Raw genomic sequence first — 19897 nt, forward strand, 5'->3', positions numbered from 1 at the left:
GAGAGGTTCGTCTTGTATTGGGCGCTTGGCACAGGGGTAGCGCGCACGCTTCGCACGTAACGACTGCGTGAGGTCGTGGGTTCAAATCCCACAGTGTCCATGAGTCTTGTTTGCTCTCTTTTTCCCCGCCAGTTTCGATTGCTCTTCAGCCTAGCATAGCGGTGACTCTCAATCGCTGTCATGCCGCATCCGTCAAAGATTCAGCGAACCGTACGTGTGGAAAGCAGTGGGTTTTCAACCGACGAATATCGCAGTCGACACTTCACTTCCAAAACAAAGCTTGTCTCTTCCTGACATTGTCACTGCAACTGCGATCTCGATATTGGATACACTCTTGGAAGGATTATTGCGCTCCAAGTGACACGGAAGGGTGGGCACGTCCAAGCTGTGTGTTCCATTTTTCTGCGGCGCACGCTCATACTACTGCTTACAGATTTCTCCACGCATCGATGGTCTACCATGCCCATTTTCCTAGCCCAGAGTAGTCGACGAAGTTTCCACCGTGCGTCTCCCTTGTCGCGATGTCAATCTGCTCGAGGATGCTCCGCGCACTCTCCTCAACGGTGATCATGTTCAAGGATTTCTGCAGCCCCTCCATGCCGGGATCTCGCGCCAGCGAGTCGTGGGCCATATCCGTGTCAACGCCGCCCGGGTTAATGGGGAAAATGACTACGCGGTATGTGAGCAATGTGAAGAAAGGTGGGAGCATCCGAGTCCGAATACTTGCTGAATTTTACTCACTAAAATCGGGGAAGTCATGGTGCAACTTGCGCGTCACCCAGTTGACAGCGGCCTTAGACGCGCCGTAGGCGTATGTGTTTACAGGCTGACTGGCGCCGAAGGTGATGCTGCCCATACCGGAGGAGACGACAATGAACTTCGGCTTGGCGCTCTCGCGCAGAAGCGTATACGTTGCTTGGAAGAGCACCAGGGGTCCGTTGGTGTTTATCTGTTGGACCATAGGTGGGTTGAGATCCTTGACAGACGGATATACATACGTACGCACCTCGACATGCCTGATAATTTCCTCAGGTGGGACCTCAAGCGCCGGCATGAAGCAGTCGCTGATGCCGGCGTTCGCGATGACTACGTCGAGGCGGCCGGCCACACGCTTAATCTCTTCGACGGCAGCGATATTGTTTGTCTTGTCAGCGGAAACGATCTTGAGGACGTGCACGCGGTCGGGGTGAGCGGCGGCGAGGGCTTGTAGGTCGGTAGCGCGCTCGGGGTCGCGAGCGCCGGCAAAGAGGATGGCGTCAGGGCGCTCTGCGATTTGTTTGGCGAGGCCGAGGCCTGGAAATGGATAGTCAGTCGTCCTGATCAAGCGTGGAGAACAGGCTCTCACCAATACCGCGGTTTGCGCCAGTGAGCAGGTAGACGGTGGGGGACATGAGGTGCCCGGATTATACGCTGCAAGAGGTGTATCTAGGTGTGAGTAGCGCCAATGATATAGCTCAGCTTTCCTATATACCGTACTTAGACTGCGACTCAGTCATCGTTGCGCGGTCTCTCGGGAATTCCAAGTCTACTGCTTACACGACGGTCTCGAAAGTAGGCTTGCTTGTGAGCTCGCGCCTCCCTCTTATGCCGAAATCTTCCCTCGGTGACCGACCTTCGCTGACTTCGACTAGGGGGAGAACAGACCGAGGGCCTACTCTTCTGGGACGAAAAGTCACTGGGGGACAAATAGTCGGATACGCTCGCTCGCTATCCCCGTCAATGACATCTTCGAAGAGTCAATACGAGACGAGTCCGACTCTCGGGGATTACGAAGCCTTCTGAATATCAGACCGACACGGCACATAGATCAGTCAGCATCCTTTGAGTTCGGCGCTTGAGAAGGGTGCATTCGGCTGCCGGTGCGACTGACTGTAAGTAGTAGCGTCAGAAGAGGTAAGAGGGCGCCGTGAGGTCGAAAAGCCGCGTCGAAAGCAGACGAGGAAGCAGCAGCAAGCCTGGACATCGAAAGGGAAAGACTCCCTGCATGAGAGTTCGAAGCGAGACGCGATCGGAAGTTGCCGGCAGCTGACAGGCTTGAAGCTTGAACTTGAAGTTGACGAGTATCGGGCGCGTCTCAATCGTGCAGGAGAACATGAAGAAACGTGGAATTCGTGAGGATAACTATGCAATGACATGAGATACGTGATAGACGTAGTACGATATACGGATGGATACAACTATAGATGGAGCGGGTACGTTACGAGTCCTAGCGAGAAATGTCTAATGGCAGCGAGCACAAGATGATACAGGTAAGTAAGATGATAGCAGACGTCTATGCGGCCTTCGAGGCCTGAGCAAACGCGATAGCGACAGTCTAAGAAGAGAGGTGAGTCAAGATCGAAAGGTGGATAAATCGGAGACGACGTACCTCGGAGTGGCTCAACGAGATCAAGACCTTCGACACACCCTTCTCCTCAGCCTTGGCCTTGGCATCGCCGTGCAGGACGACCGTCGGAGCGCCCGTCTCGGGGTCGTTGAGGATCTCAATGTCCTTCATCGCAGCACCGGCACCCTTCGACTTGACGCCGAGAGCCTTGAAGACGGCCTCCTTGCCGGCCCAGCGAGCAGCGAACGACGACGCAGGGGATGGCTGCGCCTGGCAGTACGACACCTCGTTGTCCGTGAAGTTGCGCTCGACGAACGTCGGGTTGTGCGAAGGCACGGCGGAGATGAGCTCTGACGTGGGCGTCAGCAACAAGCCGAAGAGAAGTGCACCTGAGACTCACCCTCGTCGACACCGACGCCGATAGCAGACTCGGACAGACCACCGCTCGACAGCAACTCGGACACGGCCTTGACGTTCGCGGTGTCCTGCTTGACAGTGGAGTTGATCTTGCCGAACTCGAACTTGCCAGTCTTGGGGTTGCGGATCGTGCGAGCCAGCGAGTTCATGAGGACCTTGCCCTCCAAGTCCGGCGTGTACGGCGGGGCATCCTTGACCTTGACGAGCGAGTGCTTGACCATCATGTCGCTCATGGCCTTGTACGACTGCAGAGCACGGACGCGGTTGCGCGCCTTGTACGCCTCGTAGTACGCCGGGTCGAGCGCGCCGAAGACGAAGCGAGGGTGCAAGATGAGGACCGTGCCACCGACTTGACCGAAGCCGAAAGAGGACTACAAAGCCGCGTCAGAAAGGCTCGCACGAGGCAGTCGGGATAGCTTACCATGAGACCGGCCTTGATACCTGCAGTGTAGATCGTCTTCGAAGGGAACATGAGGAAGTGACGGTCTTGGAACATCGGGTCGATGTTGCTGCAAATAATGAGCGAAGGAGTTAATATCGTATTCAAAAATACGTACTCGCTGTTGCGGTTGCCCGGGATGATGCCGTGGTAGACCGACTGGAGCAAGCCCGACATCTGCCACGCAGCAGAGCCACCCTTCGAGTGACCGAGAAGGCTCTTCTGCGCCATGATAGGGACAGCGTTGCCCGGCGTGCGCGACAGGCCCTTGAAGATGTCGTTCCAGATCTGGGTCTCGTTCTTCTCCTGTTGACTTGTTAACACCTACAGCTAGCGTTCAAAAGAAGCACGAACGTTGGCTCCAGTGCTCGTGCCATGAATGGAGAGCACGCCGACATCGTCCGTGGTCAAGCCCCAGACGGCAAGTGCGCGACGGAGCGGGGCGACGCGAGGGTCAGACCCTTCGAGCATGCCGAACACAGCGAGCGCGTCCTTCTCTTGCCTGGCCGCCTCCTTCTCGATGCTGTCGACGCGAGCGGCGAGCTCTTCCTCGGTGACCTCGGCACCCTCCTGCTTGCGGAACTCGATCTCCTCCTGCAGCTGGTAGTGCTCGTGCGTGAGCCACTGCGAAATTTGCTTCCGACGGAACTCGAGCTGGCGGGTGCGGTACTTGATGTCGAGGATGGGCAACGGCTGCGTGGAAGGAACTTCGCGAGCAATTGAAAGCGCACCACGACCCGGCGCGGGGATGGAGCGACCAGCCTTGTCGCTGCGAAAGAGATTAGAACAGCTCGGCGCAACGAGCTCGTAAGACCTACGTGGACGTCGACGTGAAGGCAACGATGCCGCGGATAGGTGCGCCAAGCTCGAGAGCCGTCCTAGCGCTCATGAGGACGTGCACCCCAGAGCCCTGCGACTCCATGAACTGCAAGACAGTCAGTTGTTAACTTCCAGGACCGTAGGAAGCACGTACGCCTGAACGCGTCGACGTCGCAGGACGAGACATCTCAGTGGGCTCGCGACCCATGGCGAACTCCGTTTCGGCATTGCTCGTAGCCTTCATGTTGGCGAACTCGTAGGAGCCCTCCTCGCTCAGATCGTCGAAGCCACCCGCGAGCATGACCTTGGCCTTGCCTGACAGAATGGTGTCGCATGCGATCTCCACAGACTGCAGTGCCGTTGCGCTGGAGATACGTCAGTTGAGGGGAAAAACAACGAGAAGACTGCAGACTTACCAAGCGCCGACGGGGATCTTGACAGGACCAGACGACGACAGGAGAAGCAAGTTGACCCAGCCGGCCGTCGTGTTGATGAAGCTGAAGCACAGTCAGTATGCAGCGTGGAGAACAGACAAATAGGGCGCACGTCTCCTGCAAGATGTCGTTCTGCACATCCTTCTCGTCGCGGCGGTCCTTGAACATCTTCGCCATGCTGACCACACCACCCATACCGCTTCCGAGCGACGTGCCGATCTCCGAAGGATGGATGTGCTGGTAGAGCTCGTACGGGTCGGTGATGCCGGACTGGTTGAGGGCTTCGGCAGCGCACACGAGCGCCCAGAGCGTAACGCGGTCGGTCTGAGCGACGATGTCGTCGGGGATGCCGTAGCGACCGGCACTCCAGCCAGTAGGGATCTGTCCGGCGACGGTGCGGCTGAACTTGAACGCCTTTGGGACGTACACGCAGGCACCCTTTTTGAGCTTGGCGAACCACTGCCCTTCCTCCCCGGCCCAGATGTCGCACTTGTCGCCGTGCTGGAGCTTGAACTTCTGCGCCTCCGATTCGGCAACCTCGATCGGCTCGAGATCGTGCGTCAACTCAATCTCCTGGTTGAAGACCTTCTTCTTCGGGTCGTAGCCGCGGAACAGCTCAGGCTCTGCGAATGAGGTCAGTCGTGGTGATTATCAAAATAAATGTGAAGCCACGTACCGATGAGGCGTACACCAGCGTGCGCGAGGATCTCCTTCTCGTAGCGGCCCTTGACATCCTTGTCGTCGACCGGCTCACTGCTCTTGCTGTCAACCCAGCCGACGTACAGCGTACCATCCTTGAGGCGACCGTCGAAGTGCTTGATGAAGCCCATGATCCACGCCATCTCGATGCAGCCCTCGATCGTAAGTTCGCCCCTCGCCTCCATCTCCCAGCGGGTGCGCGAGCTACCCCAAGGGCCAACTTCGCCGAAACCGGTGACGACGATGACCTTGTCGAGGTCGAGTAGGCCCTGCATGTACGAGACATCGGCGAGGCTGGCAGTGCTCTCAAGCGCCGGGAACTCGTAGCGGTGGTTCGCGCGAGGGAGAACGTTGACGGTCTGAAGGAGACGCTCCGCATCCGGGCCTTTCGTGATCTTGAAGTCGGCGGATGTGTCGAGGGTGATGGCCCGGCGCAGCTCGGCCTTCTTCATGAGGCTGGTGCGGATCTTGGTCGTGATCTCAGCGAGGTCGGGCAAGCGATCCATGCCGCCGTTCAAGTCCGCCCAGATAGGCTCGACCTGCGTGATGCTGAACAGGAGCGGGTGCATGAGGCCGAGAATGTTGAAGGCCATCTCCTTCGCAGAGAACGTGCGCACTCCGTAGGACTCGAGCTCGTGAGCGACGATGTTCGTCGGACCCATGAGACCCGTACCACGGGTCCAACTAGAAAGCATTCAGCATGGCAATCCGCGATAGATGAACCACACTTACCCGATGACCGCACCGGCAAGGCAAAGGTATTCGCCCCAGCTCTCGGACGCCCAACGCTGGAACAGCGTCTCGAGGGAGATCTTCGACTCTGAGTACAGACCGTCGTTGCCGAAGAGACCATGGTTCGGGGAGAGGGGAAGAATGACTTGCGTCGGGCGCGTGACGAACTGGCGGCTCGCCTTCTTGGACTTGACAGCGCCGAGGATGCGGAGCAGGTTGACCAGCATGATGCGGTGAGCGAGCTCGGACTTGTCGTCGATGGAGTCGATCTCGCGGCCGTTTTCCGGAATACCCGCGAAGGGGAGGATGTAATCCAGATCGAGGCCGAGGTTCGCGTAGATGTAGTCGACAAGCGCCTCAACGTCCTGCTTGGAGCCCTGGTTGAAGGGGACGACGGTGAGGGCGGAGCCGCGAGCACCATACGTCTGGTAGATGTCCTGGTAGTACTCGACGGTCGAGCGACTGTAGCGCGAAGTCGTGATGACGACGTGGGCACCGCCGGACAGGAGGCCCTTGACAACCTCGACGCCGATGGAGCCCTTGCCGACACCGGTCAGGAGAGCGTTCTTGTCCTTGAAGGTTGTACCAGATGTCGCAATCTCGTGGAGAACGTCGAGGTAAACACCGGTCAGGTTGCTGCTGTACTCCCACGTCGAGCCGGCCTTGCGCTTAAGGTGCAGGAGGGGAACATGGTCTGCGGATACGTTCGCCGCAGAGACCTGGGGACGCAGAAACTGCGAGGACGAGCGACGCGTTCGAGGCGTAACACGAGGGCGCGGAGAGTCCGGTCCTTTGCGGAGCGAGCGTACAACACCTTCGTACAAGGCCTTGATGCGCTTCTTCTGCTCCTCGGTGATGCCGGGCTGCGACTTCACCAAAGTCCAGAGCTTCGCAACGTCGTCCTGGACCTTTTCGATGTTGACAGAGCCAGAAACGGGGTCGGTGCTGGCCATCTCCTCGACGTAGGCCTCGAGCTTGCGGACGCCTTCGCGCACGACTTCAGTGTAGACGATGTCGCCCTTCGCGGTGACCTCGGTATGCGGGGCGGTGGGGAAGGTCACTGAAAAAGTTGTGAGCAGGGCTTTCACGTGTACTGACGTACCACTTACCATCCTTGTACAAAGGCTCCTTACCGACGACTTCGCGAGTGTTGTCGATCAGCTGCTGACCGAAGTGCTTGGCCAACTTGAAGGTCTCGCCTCTTTCCGGGTCGCACTTGTCGATGTAGTACTGCATGTAGGTGATGAGCTCGGGGTCGGCACGGTTGAGCAAGCGGATGCAGCGCGCGGTGATCTCGCGGTCGACAGTCGTCAGGCGGCCGAAGATGATGTCGTAGAACATGAGAAGGGCATCTTGACGAGCCCAGTTCCACGACGAGTTGAAGTGGCGCGCCTTGAGGGGGTCGAATGCGGGCTGAATCCCGTCGATATAGGTGTCGCCGTGCTCGCGGAGGATGCTGTCCAACTTGGCCTGGAGAGCCTGCGAGTTCGCCTTCTCCTGGTCGAACGCAAGCTCGCCAGCACGAGAGTCGCGGCCGAGATAGCGCATATAGAGCTCGACGTGCTGGGCAGCGAACTTTTGCTGATCGGCCTGGAACTTGATGAACTCCTCGCTGTTGATCGTCGGACCCGCGCCTCCACCACCACCGCCGGATGCCCCGCCAGGAGCCGCGAGTGAGATACCCGCACGCTGAGCGTAGGCGGAGACGACGCTATCGACCCATGCGCGACCTTCTGCCTCCGAAGCCAGACGCTTCGGCGGCTCCATCGTCGTACCGAGGAGAAGAACTGCATCCGCGCGAAGGGGTCCGAGACCCCAGGTCTTGGAAAGGTAGGACTTGATGGCAGACGCGTTGAAGCCACCGGGCATCTTCCCGCCGATGAGTCGAGAGACCAAACCAGACGTGTGCTTGCCGAGGCCGCCGCCAGACTGCAGGGACGAGCCGAGTTCCTCGAGCGGCAACTCCTCGCCCTTCTCCGGAGCGGACGTGAACTCGAGCTGGAGGTCACCGAGAATCTCGTTCTGAAGGGTGGACTTGCCCCCGACGAGGTCCTTGATAGACTTGGAAAGCGGGATCTCGTTCACTGTCTTCTTCAGCTTCTGCGCGACGATGACGGCGAGGACGTCGACGGGCTTGATGGGCACGTCCTCCACGCTCGCGACAGGACCAGAGGGTGCGGCAACGGGGGCTGGCGCGGCAGCAGCGGCGGGCGCTGCAGAGGGCGCAGCGGGTGCGTCGGCGGATGCCGGCTCCTCGGCGGGTGCATCCTCGGGCTCGTCCTCGAACTGGTAGTAGATCTCCTTCGGGTGCTTGGCGTGGCAGAGGATGGCGCGCTTCCGGCCCACCGAGTCGTCGGACGCCTCGTACTTCGCCTTGAGGGTACGAGTTGCCATGCCGATGAGCGTTGGGCCAGGCCCAAGCTCGACGAGGCGCTCAAAGGCGAAGTCGGTGAAGAGAAGATCCTGTGTCTCGATCCAGCGAACAGGCGATGCGAACTGGTAGGCGAGCAGCTCGACGAGGATGACGTACGCCAGCTTCTGGCGATTCTCGGTGCTGCCCCATTTCTCCTCCTCCCAGTTCTTCAGAACCTTGTCGAGACGAGGCGACGACGTGCGATCGTAGATGATCTGGGCGTACTCGCGCGAGATGTCGAAGGGCTGAGCGATCAAGTTCGGGATATACTTGCCGATAAGGGTGTCAGGATTGAGATGAGCAGGGTTGATCTTCTTCGACAAGTCTACAGAGTGATCAGTATGCATGCAAAATCGTTTCCCAGCAGACACATACAGGTGCGGAAAGGCATGACACCGGCCCAGAGGTAGCGAGAATGGAAAGGCACGTCGATGCCGGGGAGAGGAATTGTCGCAAACCCGCGCTCAAGGATGATGTACCCATCGCTCTTCTGCTTCTCGACGGCGGAGTCGTGCGAGGACTTGATGATCTCGCCCAGCATTTCCTTAACCTTCTCGACGCTGAACTGCTGCGTCAACTGTAACACATCGTGAGCTTATTACGCATCATGAGTGGTGGATTCCATACCTGCACGATGTCCACCTTCTTGACCTTGAGGTAGTTCAAGACGTTGGTCAAGGTCTGCAGAGCGACCAGCTCGCCGGCGCAGACGTATTGTTGACCCTAAAACATGTCAGTACGATGTCAAGGACGAGTGGCAAGTCAGCGCACCTCGACGTTGAAGTTGACGATTTCGAGGAGTCGGTTGGTCGAGGAGGCGATGCCGTCGACGACCTCGCGAAGTGCAGCGTCCGTAAAGGTCTTGGATATGCGCGAGGGGTTCACAGCGCACATCGCGTAGTTCGAGCGGTTGTGCTCGTCGCGCTCGACCGCGCGCTGCATGGTGATGCCGCGGTAGAAGACGACGTCGACGAGGGCGGAGATGTGCAGCACATCGGCGATGGAAGCCAGCGCGGAGTATTCACCAAGCGAGTGGCCGGCGAAGGGACAGTCCTTTTGCACGAAGCCCTTGACACGCATGTCCTCGAAGGCAGCCTTCTCGGTGACGACGAGGGCGATCTGGGCGAACTGCGTGGCGAACAGGAGGCCGTTAGGATGGCTGAAGGTGTATTTCGCGGTGCGGATGTCGATGTCGGCGAAGAGAGGGAGCGTCTTGACGTTTCCGTCTTTGTCAGTCGTGTCGTAGGTCATGTCCATGTAGCGCTGGCGGATCGCTTGCCCCTTGATGCCACCGAAGTGGATGGTCTTCTCCTTCGGGTTGTTCTTGACGATGTCGACGATGGAGAAGCCATAAACGGCAAGCAAGTGGGCGTCAGCGCCCTCCCAGACGGCGCGAGCGGCCGGAGAGCTGTTGTACAAGTCCATGCCCATGCCCGGCTCTTGCGAGCCCTGACCGGTGAAGACGTAGGCGGTGGGCGGCTGGGCGACCTCAGCGGAGCCCTCGAGGACCTTCTCGTCGCGGTCGTTGGTGGTCACGATCTTGACGACAAGGTTGCCATCGCGCATCGCTACGTGGCGGATGTTGACCTTGAGCGAGTCGCCGGGCAGGACCATGCCGACGAAGGACACGTCGTACCTGTAGCCCGTTCGTCAGCATGAGAAGGATAGAAGGCAGGCCATACTCACGAAAGCACACGCTCCGGATGACCCTGAGCGACAACGTTCTCGACATAGCGACGCGTCGCCGCACTCGACCAAAGACCGTGCGTGATGGTGCAAGGAAGGGAGGCAAAGCAGGCGAAGTACGGGTTGATGTGGATGGGATTGAAGTCGCCGGAGATCTTGGAGTACGGCTCGTTGGTGAGGGGCGCAGAGAACGGAGTCACCTCCTTTGACATGGTGTACTCAGTCGCGAGAGGAGTCTGCGCATTCAGGACCTTGCCATGGCGCTGGAGGTAGGCGACGACAGGGTTGCCCTTGCACTCATCCGACTCGAAGGACACAGTGCCGACCTTGACGAGGGCCTTCAGCTGGTTGCGGACGAAGATCTCACCAGAGACTTCCATGTCGCTGAAGGAGTTCTTGTCCTTGTAAGACACCTGAGTGCGGACGCGGAAGATGAGGTTCGTGCCGGCGAGCAGCGGGTGCGTATCGTCGTCCCACTCAAACCACTCCTTCGACTGCAGGACACCGACCTGAGCGTCGTTCTCCAAAGCAACCTCATAGTCGGGCTCCTCCGTGGTCTCGAAGGTGTTGCCGAAGTCGGTGAACTTGCCGCGGTAGAGGAATGCCGAGACGACCTCAATGACGGGCTTCCCAGCGCGAAGAACGTGGCCCTTGACCTTGACGATCTTGCCGGCGTCGGAGTTGACGACAGACAAAATACGAGCCTCGGCGGTGCAGACGTCACCAACGCGGAGAGGCGACGCGCCCTCAACCATGCGGAAGCCGTTGGAGAGATGGACCAGCTTCAGGAGGTCTCCATCGATAGTCGAGGGGAAGATCGACTTGATGATGGCCTGGTATACTTGTTAGACAATGCTATTGATGGTTTGTTGGTGGTGCTTACCTGCCATCCAGTGACAATGGCGAAGTCCATGGGGGCCATCGGCGTCTCCTCACGGGCGCTCTTGAAGGCCTCGCCCTGGTTCCCGACGACAGCGCAGAACTGCTCCACGTCCTCGGCCTTGATGGTAACCTCGGCACCCTTCAGAACGTCGCGCACGTCGATGTTGGGCAAGGCCTCGTCGTCGCCGTACCAGAGCTTCCAATAAAATGCCTTGATGCGGTCGTTGCGGCCTTCCGCGACCTCGTGGATCGGCGCGAAGCCCTGCTCGGGCTTGTAGACGAACTCGAGATTGAGCGGCACCGAAACGCCGCGGCGCTCCTCGAACAGGGTCAGGCTGATATTCTTCGACGCGGCGTCGTACGCGATGTCGACCGCCTTGAAGTCAGGGTCGTGGGCACCGTGCGAGCGCATGGCGCCGAACGCGGAGAGGTGCGACGGGACGTCGCCGGAATAGTCGACGACGACCTTCTGATGCGGACGGGGGATGAGGATGCGGCGGAGGGGGTTGTCAATGTAGGAGCCGCCTTGGACGATGGTCTTCGAGGTGATGAGGGCGCGGAGCCACGACAGCTCGGGACCGGCGAGGGACTCGAGCCAGCTGGTCGTCGAGGGCACCGTGGCACCGGTCTGGAAGACGAGCTTGCCGTCGGCCTTGGCAGAGTGCAGGGAGGGAACGGACTTGGGACGAGCGGCGAGGTAGTCGACGACGGGGACCTTGCTCTCGTCGTTGTTGTAGCTGCGCTCGAGAAGGCGGGTAACGAGAGTCGAGTTAATGCCGCCCAAGAGCTCCTTGATCGGCTCGTCCTTGACCTTCGACCACTTGACGGCGACCGGGCCCTGGAGAATGCAGACGCGCTGCGGGTCCTGGTCGAAAACAGCGTCGACGTCCTCTGCAGCCCAGAGGGAGTCCTATAGATGTGTAAGTAGCTAGACACTCAATGAACTGGAATCAACACACCTTCTTGAACCAGAACTCGAACTGGTTGTCGAGAACAGGGATGAACGGCACCGGCTTCTGAGTCGGGCGGCGGCAGATAGCGAGGAAGTACGCCGCGTCATCAGTAGCGAGGAGCTGCTCCTTTGCCAGCGGGTACGCGGCGAAGAACTCCTCGACGAAGGGCATCGGGTCGTCCAGGCGAGTGTAAGACTGAAGCAGCGACGGCTTGTCACCAGTCCCGTTGACGCCCGCGAAGCGCTCCTCGACGCGACGGATCCAGTCGCCAGTGAGGTTGCGCAGGGAGATGTCAACCCAGCGCGACTGATGCGCCACGTACATGAGACGGAGCATACGCAATACGACCTCCTCGTAGGTCATGTCAGAGAGATCGGCGGCGGCGCTGTCGTCCTTCTTCCACGGGAACCAGGGCTTGTTGAAGTCGCGGTTGAGCTTGCCAATGATCTCGTCCTTGCGCTCAGTGAGCCACGCCTCGCGCTTCTCGCGCGGCAGCTTGAAGACCGTGTCGTCGAACTCCTTCCACAACTTGACGGCGCGGGTGGCGACCTTGTGGATGGGCTCGCCGAGCTCGGAGCGGACGGTGAGAATGCCACCGGCGGGCTTGACGTACGTGTCCTCCCAGTTCTTGTCGTCGACGCCGGACGCAGCGACGATGAGGTCCTTGACGCCGGCGGAAGTGTGCGCCTCCTTGGCGACCATGACGCGCGAACCGAACAGGAAACCGTCGAAGGGCATCGGCTGGAGGCCGAACATCTCCTTGGACCAGTCACCAGTAAGGTACGGCCAGACGTCCTCGCCGCTACCGAAGCCAGATCCGCCGACGAGAATGAGGTTGTCGTGAGCACGGATGGAGCGGTAAGTCGCCAGGATTGGCGCATGGAAATCCTCGTACGAGTGGTGACCACCAGCGCGGCCACCCGTCCACTGCATGATCACAGGGAAGTCGGGGTTCGCGGCGGCGATGGCGACGACCTGGCGGATGCCCTCGACGGAGCCGGGCTTGAAGGAGACGTGCTTGATGCCGGAGGCCTGCAGCGAGCTGATGATCTCCGCGGCCTTCTCGACGGTCGGAATACCGGCGGCGACACAGAAACCCTCGATGGGAAGGCCCTCACGGCGCATCTCCTGCCAGAGCGGGAGCTGGAAGGTGAATTGCGCGGGGTTGATGTAAAGGGCGTTGAGAGTGACACCAACACCGGGGGCGACACGCTTCTGAATCTCGGCGACCTTGGCGCGAAGCATGCCAGGGGCGAAGTGACCACCTCCAGCAAGCTCGATGTGGTAGCCAGCGTTGAGGACCGCGCTGACGAAGCCGGCCTGCACGGTCGACGGCGTCATACCGGGAACCATGATAGGCGGCTTGCCAAGGAGGCGAGAGAAGGGCGTGTCGAGGTGAATGGTGCCGTCGCTGTTCATGACTGTCAGCCAACGGCAGTGAGATGTGGACATGTTACTTACCTGGTCTTGACGAGCTTGGGCGCCCACTTCTTGCTCCAGCACTGCTCGGTCTTGATCTGGGTGGGGTCGAAGAGCTCGGCATCGCCCTTGCCCTTGTCACCAGCGACGATGACACGTACACCCCGACCGTCGAGGTTGCGTGCAGTGAGGGGGCCGATGCCGGAGAGACCACCAGGGCCGAAGTCGACAGCATGGGTAGCAGTCTCGGGGAAGTTGGTCGCACGGTCCCAGTGCAGAGCCAGCGTAAAGATCTGGTCGCAAAGTTCCCGCGTAATGCTCGACTTCGACTCCCGCAGATCCGAACCTGAAACAGGGTTATGAGTTGCCGGAATAAGCACAAAAGAGGATGACCAAAACGGGGACAATAGCCACGACGTAATAAGATGTGATGGATAAGAGACGTACCGTTCTCCGTGTGATAGACGGGCACCTTAAGATCGGCGGCTTGCCAAAGCTCTTCGCCAGCCAGGTCCTCGCCCGCGACCTTGTCGGTGACGCCGGTAAGGTACTCGGAGTGGTAGGGGGCGTTGACAACGAGGAAGCGGACGGAGAACACGGGCTTGCGCTGAGAGAAGGGCACCTTGCTCTGGTCGAGCCCGCTCGGCGCCTTGACCTTGCGCAAGTTCTGGACGAGGCCGTAGAGTGCGCGTGCAGGGCCAGTGATGACGAAAGCCTTCGGGCCGTTGTAGAGGGAGATGTGTAGCTTAGAGTTGGAGGGGAGGTGCTTGTTCGTCTTTGCGAGGTGCGTCTCAACATCCTTGAGCAGGAGGCCGGTCACGAGCAGCATGGTGCTCGGCACGCCCTCGCCGCCTTCGACGGAGTCCGCGACGATCGACGGCTCAACGGCGACAACGGGGAACGCCTGCTGCGCGCGCAGGCCCGAGTAGAAGAGCCAGCGCACGGCCTTGAGCGCGTTCTCCGTGTAGGACTCGAAGCTATCCGAGGCGGCAATGACGACCGCGGAGACGATGCCCTGCGAGTGGCCGGTCGCGCCTGCGATGCGCGTGCGCAGCTCGCCCGGCGTGAGCCCGGCGACGCGGCACACGACCAGATACTGCACCAGCTGCGTGAGGCCGATGAGCGGGAGGGAGAGGGGGATCGAGGCGAAGTACGGGACGCCGGGGCGGGAGGAGGGATCGAGGAGCCAGGAGATCACGTTCAAGCCGTATGCATAGAAGCTCGACGCGGCCTCCTTGTCCGCGAGGGGGACGAGGACCTGCTCGGTGATCGTGCGGATGAAGGCCGCGACGAAGGGGGTGTAGATGTCGTAGAGCGCCTGGAGCTCGTCGAAGTAGACCTCGTTGGTGCCCTGACCGCCGAAGATGGCGTAGACGGACGCGCTGCCCTCGGCGGCGGCAGTCAGAAGCGCGGACTGCGGCTGCTTCGGGATGTCGGGGACCGCACGCGCCTCGAGCGCGGCGTACGCGCCAAAGTACGCCTTGAGGACCGTCTTGCGGACATCGGTGTCGAACGAGGCGGCGAGGGAGTGCACGTCCTTGGAGGCGAGGTACGCGGAGGTGAAGTACTTGAAGACATGAAGGAGGACGGAGGTGCGAGCGGGGCCAGACTCCTGGTCCGCGTCTAGGTTTGCGGTGATGTATGCGAGAAACTTGGCGGCAAGCTCGACAGCTGCCTCGTGTGGGTTCTCGAGCTCTATGGTGGTCTCTATCGCGTCCTCCGCGGCCTGATCGTGGGTAAACTCGTCCCGCAGGACCTCGGCGGCAATCCACGCATCCTTGTCAGTCGAGACGGGAATGGAGAGCTGGAGGAAAAGTCAGATCTTCCGGGGGGATGCGTTTTGCGCGCGGGACGCACCCTTGCCGAGCCTAGCGCGACCACGATGGGGCGCTTGGAGATGGCGGCGGCGCTAGAGGAGACGTCTGAGCCAGCCATTTTGGTAGAGATGCAGGGGGATGGCAAGGTCGACGGAGGCGGCGTACGCGTCGCGCTTTTATCCTGGACCCCCAAAGTCCCCAACCCCAGCCTGATCGGCCTCGCGCGCGCCTGCCTTTTCCGGGCGACGCGCCTTTTTCAAATCGCCTCACGGAGACGGAGACGGCATCGAGTTTCTTCCGCTCATCAACTTCAAGGCGCTCAGTGATCCCCAACATGAACCCAGGGCCTCCCCATCGTACGCAACGGAGGGGGCAGCTGCGTACTCTCCCTCGCGACCCTGGACTCTCGCTACGAAATTCTCCTGTTTTTCCTGGTGCGCGTGTACGCTTCATCGATCCACGCCAAAGCAACGTTGTCCTGCACGCCGTCTGCCGGTCTTCGTGATACGTCAAGCCGGGGTGCTCTCCATCTGATACGCTGGTGCTTGCGTCTTCGTCTAGTGTCCCTGTGGTTTTGTCGTCTGTTCGCTCGATCACTGCTTCAGATCACTCGGCGAGTCTCACAAATTCTGGCCGACCCCAAGAGCTTCTGATCTCTCGTTCGCGACTCGTATACGTGCAGTGACCCCAGAGCAACAGTGTATGCTAGCGTCCCCATTGGTCCTTGTTCGTAAAGTGCTGTGCCTCCAATGAGCAAGTCCACCTCATCGCGTCCGACTGGGGACTCATCGCATCGTTATGGGGAACTTATCGTGTCACAATACTGGGGCGCCTATACCACGCTGGCTAGCGCGCTGGGGGAGTTGAATCCGCTGAGAAGAACTCTGCGGATTGCCAGGGAACTCAACTGCACTTTGCTGAACTCCAGCGATTACGGGGGAATTCGACTGCACTTCCTGTCGTTCAAGCTTTTCTTCCGGCCCGATCACCCCTCCGCGGCTTCCATGGGCCTCTTCACCGTCTCTTCGCCCGTGTACTGCTGGTACCCCACCGGTATGGCCTGATTTCTGCTCATCTCTGGTCGGTGGTGCCACCAGAGCGTCGCTACCGATCTGCTTGTCAGGGGGCCCCCTTCACATCGGTCTAGACCGTCGAAGTTCGGCCACGTTTGAAGCAATACTTGGCTGATCAGAATCACCTCTACCAATCGCCTTCGTGCCATTTGTTCCTTGAGTTGTACCATTGTCTGCGCACCTCAGGCTCCTCCTCGCCTACGTCTCTGTCCCGCTCGTGGGTTAGAAACCCTCAAGTTCCCCGCAGACGATCGCCGACGCCATCAGTCACCTTGTGACCGACGCGACTGTGACATTCGGACTTCGCCGCAGATTGATTCGAGGTGCTTTGTCGATCCTCGTCTTCCCCTCCCTTCCTCTTCTCCTTGTCAGTATATATCTTCGAATCACTATACAAATTGAATTTACCCCTATAACGTGTGATACAATATCTGTCAATCTGATTACTGGGAAGTCAAGGCCAGGAGACTCGGCCTCGTAAAATAGCAGCTCGATGCAAATATCGAGGGGCCTTCACGCAGCCAGATGGGCTTTCTTCTCAAGCTCTCGAGGCGCATAAGCAAGCGATTTACTCACGGCACCCCTTCACGAACTATGTATCTGTTATCATATCGACGAATCTGCCAGTGATTCCTTATGTCCCCGTCATCCTTACAACACATTTTGAGGATCTGCACGATGTTCTGGCTTGCGAGGAGCTCACGTGTACTCCGGAGAACTTGCTCTAGCGCAGAGACAGCTACGATGTATCTCTGCCTCCTCCCTCGACGGCCATCGACGCTGGCAGTTAACGTTGTGGGTGCCACCACAAAACAACAGTCAATTCCCATCGATCTTATTTCCATCTGGGCACCTATAGAGCCCTAAAAAGACAGCCATTCGCAGGAGTGGTATTCTCACGCAAGATTGTCCACTGCTATCCCCTCAGGCGCTGCAGCTTCAGCAAAGTTGAAGTCGAACCTGCGCCACATGCCTCTCACGTGCGATCTTGCAGCTTTGGTACCGAGCATCATCATCGCCGATCGATATTCCATCATCACACTTGACCGCCATGGCTACCCTCAAGAAAGACGAAGACGGATGGGTGGAAGGAGGTGCGCCGCATATCTTATCGTGTGCTGCGAGATCTGACCAGTTGATCTTTTAGAGGCGCCGGCACCTGAGCCTCAGCAGAGTACGTTCTGAATTACCAACGACCGACGGGGGACTGACGCGACGGCGCTTAGCTGACTTGCTGGAGCCGACGCACGATGTTCAGGTGCGTCTTCCGCTGCTCCCCTCAGCGATGAAGGCGCTCATACAGCTCCCCTATCTAGGTCACTCTCGCCGATCCGACCCTCGACGCCGACAGCCCGCTGTACAGCGTCAAGAACTTTGAAGAACTCGGCCTGTGCGCATGCATTTCCGCTGCCCCTCTCCCCTCCTCCTCATTACCCCCCTCCCAGACACCAGAGCCTGCGAGACGGCCTGGTTGCAATGGGCTTCAACCGACCATCCAAGATCCAGGAGAGGGCGCTACCGATGCTCCTGCGTGATCCGTGCGTCTGCTCTGACGATCCGAGTTTGCTACCTTCCCTGACGCGATGTACAATGCATACAGACCAACAAACTTCATCGGCCAGTCGCAGTCTGGCACGGGGAAGACTGCCGCGTTCGTCCTCACCATGCTGAGCCGCATCAATCCGGACCTCCAGTCTACTCAGGCCATCTGCATCGCGCCCTCCCGCGAGCTCGCGCGCCAAATCATGAGCGTCGTCACCCTCATGGGAAAGTTCACCAAGATCACGACTGAATTCGCGATCAAGGACGACAACGGACCGCCCACGAAGCACAAGGTCAACGCGCACCTCGTCGTGGGTACACCGGGGACGATGGCGACGTACCTGCAGAAGCGGGTGAGTGGCTTGGAGGCCGGTAGAACGGAATGGAGGCGGATTGAGTGATGTGGACGCGTCTGTACGCTCGAGAGGGTGTCTCTAAGCTGTCAACGGCGCCAGACGCATGCAGGAGCGTCTACGCCCGTGCAGCCGTCTCTACGCTTGAAACAGCGACTGATCACGTCTTAGATCATCAACAAGGACACGGTCAAGGTCTTCGTCGTCGACGAGGCAGACCAGATGATCGCGCAGGATGGGCTCGGCGACCACACCACCCGGGTGAAGAAGTGTGTTTTCCTTACCCCCCTCCCCCTTTATCCCCTTCACCTTCATCCTTCCTCTCCCCTCCCTACCTCCTTCTTCTCCCCTCACATCCCTGCCTCACATATCTCTGACCCTAGCATGACTAACCCCTCCTAGCCTCCTCGGCTCCCCCGGCCAGCCCGGCAACCTCCGCTACCAAACCATCCTCTTTTCCGCGACCTTCAACGACAACGTGCGCGGGTTCGCTGACAGGTTCGCGCCGCACGCGAACAAGATCGAGCTCAAGAAGGAGGAGGTAAATGTGGGGACGATCAAGCAGTTCTTCCTGGACTGCGTGAGCAAGCAGGACAAATACGACAAGCTGGTGATGTTGTATAACATCTTGACGGTTGGGCAGAGTATCATTTTCTGTCAGGTGAGTGGGCTGGTGAATGTGGAGATGGAGGGGGAGAGCGGAGAGAGTGCGACTGTGTGCTAACGAGCGACTCATCGCAGTACCGGCAAGAGGCAGACCAAATTGCGCAGCGGATGATCAAGGAGGGGCACAAAGTCGCGGCGTTGCACGGTGCGAAGGACGGCTCGGAGCGAGATCAGATCATCGACAGGTTCCGCGAGGGACACGAAAAGGTGCGCATTGAAGAATCTATGACCATCTCAGCTGTCCACCCCTCCTTCATGCGTTGACCTCCCCCTTCGACTAGGTCCTCATCACCACGAACGTCATCGCGCGCGGCATCGACATCCTCCAGGTCAACATGGTCGTCAACTACGACCTCCCGCTCATGAGCGAGCGCGACAAGAACCGGTACGGCTCGAACAACGACAAGCCGGATCTGGAGACGTACATCCATAGGATAGGTACGTGTCTGTTGGTGCTCCTCGTGTCACTGTGCGCCCTCGACCGGCCCTGTGCATTTGAACCACCTTGCATACTTGAGCGGCGTTGTCGCACGGACAACTCTGTCTGTCTGACTGAAGCAAGGACTGACCCTCCCCCCCTTCAGGTCGAACAGGTCGCTTTGGCCGTCGTGGCATCTCAATCAGCTTCGTGCACGACCAGCAGTCGTACGACCTCCTGAAGGTGCTGGAACGCGAGATGGGCCGCGAGATCCAGGCTATACCAACTAAGGGCAAGGACGAGGGGCAGATTGAGGACGTGAGTAGCTTGTTTTCGTGCTGCAAGGATGGGTGTGCGCCTCCGCGAGCGGCGTACCGCCTGAAAAACATTGTCCTGCTCAGCTTGCGGTCTAATGAGCCTGGCGCTCTCTTTCTTTCACCTTACTAACCAAACCACTCGAACAGTACGTCAAGGACCTACTGAAGAAAGATACCACAGTCGGCAGCGCGAAGTAGGGCGGGCGATATACCTTGGACCTCACACGTATTATTTCTGTGACTGCATGTATACCTCCGTGTACCTGCGTGTATGCCTCTGACTGCCGACCGATGATGGCCTGAATGTACTCGACCATGTATTGCATCCATCGTCTCTCCGGTCTAGGTTGCGATGATGTTCGACGAAAAAGCTTGCGTCGACATAAGATACAAACCTTCAACGAGTTTCGTGATCTGGAAAATGGCCCGCAGCCACAAGTACAATTGTCCATTCAGTAGCGTATTAGAACATCGGTTGGTACAAGCCACAAA

The 19897-nt window shown here is 59.1% G+C and overlaps 3 protein-coding genes and 1 non-coding gene across 4 annotated transcripts; 2 read left to right on the forward strand and 2 right to left on the reverse strand.

The window, feature by feature from the left end:
• The first annotated feature begins 19 nt into the window (after positions 1 to 19).
• SCHCODRAFT_t115 lies at positions 20 to 100 on the forward strand. Its single transcript has one exon. It is a non-coding gene; the product is annotated as a tRNA-Ala (tRNA).
• A 268-nt stretch (positions 101 to 368) lies between these two features.
• On the reverse strand, positions 369 to 1855 carry SCHCODRAFT_02627304 (NAD(P)-binding protein). The gene is made up of 4 exons (XM_003031555.2): positions 1346 to 1855; positions 1007 to 1293; positions 742 to 949; positions 369 to 669 (listed from the first exon to the last, which is right to left on the reverse strand). Exons 1-4 carry the CDS (start codon positions 1389 to 1391, stop codon positions 455 to 457), a joined length of 756 nt encoding a protein of 251 aa, XP_003031601.1. The 5' UTR covers positions 1392 to 1855; the 3' UTR covers positions 369 to 454.
• A 226-nt stretch (positions 1856 to 2081) lies between these two features.
• Positions 2082 to 15174, reverse strand: SCHCODRAFT_02627311 (uncharacterized protein). The gene is made up of 22 exons (XM_003031554.2): positions 15077 to 15174; positions 13667 to 15023; positions 13262 to 13565; positions 11807 to 13211; positions 10849 to 11757; positions 9966 to 10798; positions 9051 to 9915; positions 8907 to 9002; positions 8655 to 8856; positions 6976 to 8604; positions 5867 to 6926; positions 5112 to 5818; positions 4548 to 5058; positions 4418 to 4498; positions 4156 to 4366; positions 4001 to 4107; positions 3537 to 3951; positions 3301 to 3488; positions 3165 to 3252; positions 2727 to 3114; positions 2369 to 2676; positions 2082 to 2314 (listed from the first exon to the last, which is right to left on the reverse strand). Exons 1-22 carry the CDS (start codon positions 15152 to 15154, stop codon positions 2273 to 2275), a joined length of 11784 nt encoding a protein of 3927 aa, XP_003031600.1. The 5' UTR covers positions 15155 to 15174; the 3' UTR covers positions 2082 to 2272.
• Positions 15175 to 17160: 1986 nt separating this feature from the next.
• On the forward strand, positions 17161 to 19603 carry SCHCODRAFT_02701711 (P-loop containing nucleoside triphosphate hydrolase protein; the record flags this gene model as incomplete). Its single annotated transcript, XM_003031983.2, has 12 exons — positions 17161 to 17203; positions 17257 to 17283; positions 17336 to 17367; positions 17426 to 17499; positions 17555 to 17647; positions 17710 to 18004; positions 18176 to 18273; positions 18407 to 18665; positions 18746 to 18877; positions 18952 to 19108; positions 19255 to 19406; positions 19553 to 19603. 12 exons carry the CDS (start codon positions 17161 to 17163, stop codon positions 19601 to 19603), a joined length of 1413 nt encoding a protein of 470 aa, XP_003032029.1.
• Positions 19604 to 19897: the final 294 nt, after the last annotated feature.

This window comes from Schizophyllum commune, assembly GCF_000143185.2.
Source record: "Schizophyllum commune H4-8 unplaced genomic scaffold SCHCOscaffold_6, whole genome shotgun sequence".
Taxonomy (NCBI): Eukaryota; Fungi; Basidiomycota; class Agaricomycetes; order Agaricales; family Schizophyllaceae; genus Schizophyllum; species Schizophyllum commune.

Coding starts and splice junctions, on each gene's coding strand:
- SCHCODRAFT_02627304 (XM_003031555.2), bottom strand. CDS start 1,391: ATGTCCCCCACCGTCTACCTGCTCACTGGCGCAAACCGCGGTATTG. Junction 1,294..1,345: donor TGGCGCAAACCGCGGTATTG/GTGAGAGCCTGT, acceptor ATCCATTTCCAG/GCCTCGGCCTCGCCAAACAA. Junction 670..741: donor CCATGACTTCCCCGATTTTA/GTGAGTAAAATT, acceptor CATACCGCGTAG/TCATTTTCCCCATTAACCCG.
- SCHCODRAFT_02627311 (XM_003031554.2), bottom strand. CDS start 15,154: ATGGCTGGCTCAGACGTCTCCTCTAGCGCCGCCGCCATCTCCAAGCGC. Junction 5,059..5,111: donor CGCTGGTGTACGCCTCATCG/GTACGTGGCTTC, acceptor CCTCATTCGCAG/AGCCTGAGCTGTTCCGCGGC. Junction 4,108..4,155: donor CGACGTCGACGCGTTCAGGC/GTACGTGCTTCC, acceptor ACTGTCTTGCAG/TTCATGGAGTCGCAGGGCTC.